At 50.3% G+C, this 8,253-nt stretch overlaps 1 protein-coding gene across 2 annotated transcripts in view; it reads right to left on the bottom strand.

Annotated features, from left to right (window-relative positions):
• The window catches only part of cmasa (cytidine monophosphate N-acetylneuraminic acid synthetase a), a 49,427-nt gene extending 46,927 nt beyond the window's left edge, over nt 1-2,500 (bottom strand). Inside the window, exon 1 of one of the 2 annotated variants that reach the window (XM_070897601.1) lies at nt 1,452-2,500. In XM_070897601.1, coding sequence (XP_070753702.1) covers nt 1,452-1,864 — 413 coding nt within the window. In that variant the 5' untranslated portion in view covers nt 1,865-2,500. The remainder of the gene's footprint in view (nt 1-1,451) is intronic. The other variant, XM_070897600.1, reaches the window with a different exon arrangement.
• Between the last annotated feature and the right edge of the window lie 5,753 nt (nt 2,501-8,253).

Genomic DNA, 8,253 nt, shown 5'->3' with positions numbered 1-8,253 from the left:
CCCCCACACACACACACTCCCCCCCCACCCCACACACACACTCCCCCCCCACCCCACACACACACACTCCCCCCCCCCCACCCCCACCCCCACCCCACACACACAACACCCCCCCCACCACCCCCCCCCCCCCCCCACCCCCCCCCACCCACCCCCCCCCCCACCCCACACACACACACACACTCCCCCCCCCCACCCCACCCCCACACACACTCCCCCCCCCCCCCCACCCCCACACACACACACCCCCCCCCCCACCCCCCCACACACCCCCCCCCCACCCCCACCCCCACCCCCCCACCCCCCCACCCCCCCCCCACCCCACACACCCCCCACTCCCCCCCCCACCCCACACACACCACCCCCCCCCCACCCCACACCCACACACACTCCCCCCCCACCCCACCCCACCCACACACACACCACACACCCCCACCCCCCCCCCCCACCCCACACACACACACACTCCCCCCCCCCCACCCCACACACACACACACACACACACCCCCCCCCCCCACCCACCCACACACACACACACTCCCCCCCCCACCCCACACACACACACACACACACCCCCCCCCCACCCCACACACACACCCCCACACACACCCCCCCCCCCACCCCACCCCACACACACACTCCCCCCCCACACCCCACCCACACACACACACTCCCCCCCCCCACCCACACACACACACACTCCCCCCCCCCCACCCCACACACACACACTCCCCCCACCCCACACACACACACTCCCCCCCCACCCCACACACACACACTCCCCCCCCCACCCCACACACACACACTCCCCCCCCACCCCCACACACACACACTCCCCCCCCACCCCACACACACACTCCCCCACCCCACACACACACACTCCCCCCCACCCCACACACACACACTCCCCCCCACACACACACTCCCCCCCCCACCACACACACACTCCCCCCCCCCACCCCACACACACACACACACACACATCCCCCCCCCCCCACCCCACACACACACAACACTCCCCCCCACCCCCACCCCACCACACACACACCTCCCCACCCACTCCCCCCCCCCACCCCACACACACACACACACACACCACTCCCCCCCCCACCCCACACACACACACACACACTCCCCCCCCCACCCACACACACACACACTCCCCCCCCCCACCCCACACACACACACACACACACACACCCCCCCCCCCACCCCACACACACACACACACACACACACACACTCCCCCCCCCCCACCCCACCACACACACACACACACACACTCCCCCCCCCCCACCCCACCACACACACACACACACACCCTCCCCCCCCCCCCCCCACCCCCACCCCACACACACACACACACACACACCCACCCCCCACCCCACACACACACACACTCCTCCTTTACCCCCACACACACGCTCCTGCCCCCAGGTCCCGGCCCTCACCTGTCGAACAGCGAGCAGTCGGTGGCGGTGCGCAGCACCCAGCCGATCAGCGGCACCCCGGCCAGCGGCTTGATGTTCTTCAGGGGGATGCCTTTGCTGCCGCCGCGGGCCAGCACCAGGGCCGCGAAGTGCGGCGCACGCCAGCGGAGCAGCGTAGAGTCCGAGCCCGGGCAGCTCCTGCTGGCCGAGCGGAGCTGCATCTTTGGCTCTGTCGCTCTCTCGCCCGCCAACTCATCTTTGTAGTTGGAGGGGCTGTCCGTGGTGCGGATATGATCCCTGCCTCGCTTTCTCCCCTTCCCTCTCCCCCGCTCGGTCTCGGTCTCTCTGGGGCCCGGTCCCGAGGGACTCGCCCCCGCTGGGTGTCTCTTAGTCCCGGTCTCGCTCAGTCCCTGGATCTCCATCTCCAGCTCCATCTCCCGGTCTCTCTCTGTCCTGGCCCCTGAGCAGGGATCTCTCTCTCTCTCTCTCTCTGCCCCTGAGCAGGGATATCTCTCTCTCTCTCTCTCTCTGCCCCTGAGCAGGGATATATCTCTCTCTCTGTCCCTGAGCAGGGATATCTCTCTCTCTCTCTCTCTCTCTGCCCCTGAGCAGGGATATCTCTCTCTCTCTGTCCCTGAGCAGGGATCTCTCTCTCTCTCTCTCTCTCTCTGCCCCTGAGCAGGGATATCTCTCTCTCTCTCTCTCTGCCCCTGAGCAGGGATATATCTCTCTCTCTGTCCCTGAGCAGGGATATCTCTCTCTCTCTGTCCCTGAGCAGGGATCTCTCTCTCTCTCTCTCTCTCTGCCCCTGAGCAGGGATCTCTCTCTCTCTCTCTCTCTCTCTCTGCCCCTGAGCAGGGATATCTCTCTCTCTCTCTCTCTCTCTCTGGCCCTGAGCAGGGATCTCTCCCCTCCCTCTTTCTCTCTGCCCCTGAGCAGGGATCACTGTCTCTCTGCCCCGCTCTCCCGCGCTGGTATTGATACACTTCCGCGTTGTGTTACACGTCACACAATGTGTCAGTCCGGTTTGCTACCGTCTCCCGAGAGCTCCATTGAATGGCAAATTCGGTGCCCTGTGAGACATTACTTGTGATCCAAGATACAAGATCACATAACAGGGTGGGCCACGAGAAGGCGGTCATCATCCACCCCAGAGTTCACCAGTCACCTGAGTACTCCAGCATGGCAATCCAGTCCGCATTTCAAATCTGTTGATGTCCAGCTCAATTCTACTCTGAGAATTATAAGAACATAAGAATTAGGAACAGGAGTAGGCCATCTAGCCCCTCGAGCCTGCTCCACCATTCAATAAGATCATGGCTGATCTGGTGGTGGACTCAGCTCCACTTACCCGCCCTCTCCCCGTAACCCTTAATTCCCTTATTGCTTAAAAATCTATCTATCTTTGACTTGAAAACATTCAATGAGCTAACCTCAACTGCTTCCTTGGGCAGAGAATTCCACAGATTCACAACCCTCTGGGAGAAGAAATTCTTTCTCAACTCGGTTTTAAATTGACTCCTCCGTATTTTGAGGCTGTGCCCCCTAGTTCTAGTCTCCTCCACCAATGGAAACAACCTCTCTGCCTCTATCTTGTCTATCCCTTTCATGATTTTAAATGTTTCTATAAGATCACCCCTCATCCTTCTGAACTCCAAGGAGTAAAGACCCAGTCTACTCAATCTATCATCATAATGTAACCCCCTCATTTCTGGAATCAGCCTAGTGAATCGTCTCTGTACCCCTTCCAAAGCTAGTATATCCTTCCTTAAGTAAGGTGACCAAAACTGCACGCAGTACTCCAGGTGCGGCCTTACCAATACCTTATACAGTTGCAGCAACACCTCCCTGCTTTTGTACTCCATCCCTTTCGCAATGAAGGCCAACATTCTATTTGCCTTCCTGATTACCTGCTGCACCCGCAAACTAACCTGAAATAGGAGGTGGGTGGGGTGGATTGACCCATCCACTTCCACGGAGGTGTGTGGGGGGCCTGACCCATCCACCTCCATGGCACGAACCTGGTATTGCAGTACTTCCAGGAATGGTGCAGTGGCTCTCGGCCTTTTGGCTAAGAGCATTGGCGCAGAGTGATCCTTGATGTGTGCAAGGTGACCTCTGGTGTTTGTGATTTGACAAAGAATTGGAAAGATTGGTTCTAAAAGAGTTTCATGCACAAGGACGAGAGGTGGGCACCGGAGGGACTGGAGTGCATCATCACGCCACGCAACCAAATTTTAATTTGATTTTACGTTTTAAAGTTTAATTTGTTTTAATTGCCGGTGCTTTTAGTGTCCCCCTCCCCTTTTATAGGGGGCACTGGAAAAAGGAAAATTTGATTTTAGTGCCCAAAAAAAAAACCCAAAAAAAGGAAAAAAAAAAGAGGGCCTTGTAAATGTCTGGTGTGTCATCCAGGGCGGGTGGCACCGATTAATGTTTTTGTTTTACAGGTAAACTCCAAAAAGAGTTTCATGCACAAGGACGAGAGGTGGGCACCGGAGGGACTGGAGTGCATCATCACGCCCGGCAACCAAATTTTAATTTGATTTTACGTTTTAAAGTTTAATTTGTTTTAATTGCCGGTGCTTTTAGTGTCCCCCTCCCCTTTTATAGGGGGCACTTGGAAAAATGTGATTTTAGCGCCCAAAAAAAAACCAAAAGTAAAAAGAAAAAAAAAACACAAAAAAAGGAAAAAAAAAAAAGGGGCCTTGAAAATGTCTGCTGTGTCACCCAGGCGGGTGGCACGGTTTAATGTTTATGTTTTTTTTTCAGGTAAACTCAAAAGAGTTTCATGCACAAGGACGAGAGGTGGGCACCGGAGGGACTGGAGTGCATCATCACGCCCGGCAACCAAATTTTAATTTGATTTTACGTTTTAAAGTTTAATTTGTTTTAATTGCCGGTGCTTTTAGTGTCCCCCTCCCCTTTTATAGGGGGCACTGGAAAAAATTTGATTTTAGCGCCCAAAAAAAAAACCAAAAAAAAAGAAAAGAAACAAGGGGCCTTGTAAATGTCTGCTGTGTCATCCAGGGCGGGTGGCACGGTTTAATGTCTTTTTTGTTCACAGATAAACTCAAAAAGAGTTTCATGCACAAGGACGAGAGGTGGGCACCGGAGGGACTGGAGTGCATCATCACGCCCGGCAACCAAATTTTAATTTGATTTTACGTTTTAAAGTTTAATTTGTTTTAATTGCCGGTGCTTTTAGTGTCCCCCTCCCCTTTTATAGGGGGCACTGGAAAAAGGAAAATTTGATTTTAGTGCCCCCAAAAAAAACCCAAAAAAAGGAAAAAAAAAAAAAGAGGGCCTTGTAAATGTCTGGTGTGTCATCCAGGGCGGGTGGCACCGATTAATGTTTTTGTTTTACAGGTAAACTCCAAAAAGAGTTTCATGCACAAGGACGAGAGGTGGGCACCGGAGGGACTGGAGTGCATCATCACGCCCGGCAACCAAATTTTAAGTTGATTTTACGTTTTAAAGTTTAATTTGTTTTAATTGCCGGTGCTTTTAGTGGCCCCTTCCCTTTTATAGGGGGCACTGGGGAAAAAAAGGTGATTTTAGTGCCCCCAAAAAAAAACCCCAAAAAAGAAAAACACAAAAAAAAACAAAAAAAGAAAAAAAAAGGCCTTGTAAATGTCTGGTGTGTCATCCAGGTCGGGTGGCACTGTTTAATGTTTTATGTTTTATAGGTAGACTCTAAAAGAGTTTCATGCACAAGGACGAGAGGTGGGCACCGGAGGGACTGGAGTGCATCATCACACCCGGCAACCAAATTTTAATTTGATTTTACGTTTTAAAGTTTAATTTGTTTTAATTGCCGGTGCTTTTAGTGTCCCCCTCCCCTTTTATAGGGGGCACTGGAAAAAATTTGATTTTAGCGCCCAAAAAAAAAAACAAAAAAAAAGAATAAAAAGGGGCCTTGTAAATGTCTGCTGTGTCATCCAGGGCGGGTGGCATGGTTTAATGTTTTTTTTTGTTCACAGATAAACTCAAAAAGAGTTTCATGCACAAGGACGAGAGGTGGGCACCGGAGGGACTGGAGTGCATCGTCACGCCCGGCAACCAAATTTTAATTTGATTTTATGTTTTAAAGTTTAATTTGTTTTAATTGCCGGTGCTTTTAGTGTCCCCCTCCCCTTTTATAGGGGGCACTTGGAAAAATGTGATTTTAGCGCCCCAAAAAAAACCAAAAAAAAGAAAAACACAAAAAAAAAAGGAAAAAAAAAGGGCCTTGTAAATGTCTGCTGTGTCATCCAGGGCGGGTGGCACGGTTTAATGTTTTTTTTTTAACAGATAAACTCAAAAAGTTTTTTTCATGCACAAGGACGAGAGGTGGGCACCGGAGGGACTGGAGTGCATCGTCACGCCCGGCAACCAAATTTTAATTTGATTTTATGTTTTAAAGTTTAATTTGTTTTAATTGCCGGTGTTTTTTTAGTGTCCCCCTCCCTTTTTATAGGGGGCACTTAGGAAAATAATATTATTTTAGTGCCAAAAAAAAAATGGGCGTTGTAAATGTTTGGTGCGTCCCCCAGATCGGGGGGCCACGGTTTAATGTTTTTGTTTACTCCAAAAGAGTTTCATGCACAAGGACGAGAGGTGGGCACCGGAGGGACTGGAGTGCATCATCACGCCCGGCAACCAAATTTTAATTTGATTTTATGTTTTTAAGTTAATTTGTTTTAATTGCCGGTGCTTTTAGTGTCCCCCTCCCCTTTTATAGGGGGCACTTGGAGAAAAAATATGTTTTTTTGTGCCCAAAAAACCCCCCCAAAAAATACCACAAAATAATAAAAAAAAGGGCATTGTAAATGTTGGTGTTTCCCCCAGATCGGGGGGCACGGTTTAATGTTTTTTGTTTACTCCTAAAAGAGTTTCATGCACAAGGACGAGAGGTGGGCCCCGGAGGGACTGGAGTGCATCATCACGCCGGGCAACCAAATTTTAATTTGATTTTATGTTTTTAAGTTAATTTGTTTTAATTGCCGGTGCTTTTAGTGTCCTCCTCCCCTTTTATAGGGGGCACTTGGAGAAAAAATACCCCCACAAAAAATACCACAAAAAAATAAAAAAAGGGCATTGTAAATGTTGGTGTTTCCCCCAGATCGGGGGGCACGGTTTAATGTTTTTTGTTTACTCCTAAAAGAGTTTCATGCACAAGGACCCCCAGGTCCCTCTGCACCACAGCATGTTGTAATTTCTCCCCATTCAAATAATATTCCCTTTTACTATTTTTTTCCCCAAGGTGGATGACCTCACACTTTCCGACATTGTATTCCATCTGCCAAACCTTAGCCCATTCGCTTAACCGATCCAAATCTCCTTGCAGCCTCTGAGTCCTCTACACAACCCGCTTTCCCACTAATCTTAGTGTCACCTGCAAATTTTGTTGCACTACACTCTGTCCCCTCTTCTAGGTCATCTATGTATATTGTAAACAGTTGTGGTCCCAGTACTGATCCCTGTGGCACACCACTAACCACTGATTTCCAACCGGAAAAAGATCATAAGGGCATAAAAAAATCATCTATATTTTTTCATTTTCTTGGAATATTTTAATTCATTAGTTATAAAAAATATTGGAGAATTGAATAAAGGCTGTTTGACTGGGTGTTTCAGTGGTCAATAATCCCTTCCTCGTCCTTTTAATAGATTTGTAAAGCTGGGGACGGTAATATGTCTGGCAATTAATTCATCTATTATCGTTTCAAAACATTCATCTTCCAATTTCAGACAGAATAGTACACATTTAACCTTGTGACTAAAACCCATCATCATCATCATAGGCAGTCCCTCGAATGAGGATGACTTGCTTCCACAAGTTCACAGGTGTTTCGATGAAGGACCCGATGTTCCAGTCCTGAACTTAAATTGAGGGGGTGGAAGATGCCTGTGCGTGAATTCTTTTAACGTGTGGTGACGTTGCACACCAGCCACCACACGGGCTTGACAGAGCTAGACCATTATCCAGTGGCTAGGGTAAACCAAGTCGACTGGAGACCTACTCTGCTGCACGGAGCTAGTGCGCACACATGTCGCAGTGTGGGCTGGCCCGTACTGCTCCTGGGCCCTTGGCTCTTCTGGGTCCCGCACCCTCATCTGTCGCACCTCCGCCACGATCGCTCACTGCTCCTCCGCCATAAACATTCATCGCATGACTAAAACCATCTACATAGGAAAAGTCAAGCAGGAAATCGTGAGTGTTGCTCATCCAAGCAGAGAGTGTATTTCATAGAAGTGAAGAAGTTTCTCCTCATCTCAGTTCTAAATAGCCTACCCCTTATCCTAAGACTGTGTCCCCTGGTTCTGGACTTCCCCAACATCGGGAACATTCTACCCGCATTTAATCTCTCCCGTCCCATCAGAATCTTATATGTTTCTATGAGATCCCCTCTCATCCCTCTAAACTCCAAAGTATAAAAGCCCAGTTGATCCAGTCTCTCCTCATATGTCAATCCAGGCATCCCGGGAATCAGTCTGGTGAGCCTTCGCTGCACTCCCTCAATAGCAAAATGTTCTTCCTCAGATTAGGAGACCAAAACTGAACACAATATTCCAGGTAAGGCCTCACCAAGGCCCTGTACAACTGCAGTAAGACCTCCCTGCTCCTATACTCAAATCGCCTAGCTATGAAGGCTAACATACCATTTGCCTTCTTCACCGCCTGCTGTACCTGTATGCCAACTATCAATGACCGATGAACCATGACACCCAGGTTTTGTCGCACCTCCTCTTTTCCTAATCTGCCGCCAATCAGATAATATTCTGTCTTCGCGTTTTATTTTTACTCTAGACAGGGATGTACAATTACTGAAGTTCATCC

The sequence above is a fragment of the Pristiophorus japonicus genome, chromosome 13, assembly GCF_044704955.1.
Source record: "Pristiophorus japonicus isolate sPriJap1 chromosome 13, sPriJap1.hap1, whole genome shotgun sequence".
In the NCBI taxonomy this organism is placed as follows: domain Eukaryota; kingdom Metazoa; phylum Chordata; class Chondrichthyes; family Pristiophoridae; genus Pristiophorus; species Pristiophorus japonicus.
This window is presented reverse-complemented; position numbering and strand designations above follow the sequence as displayed.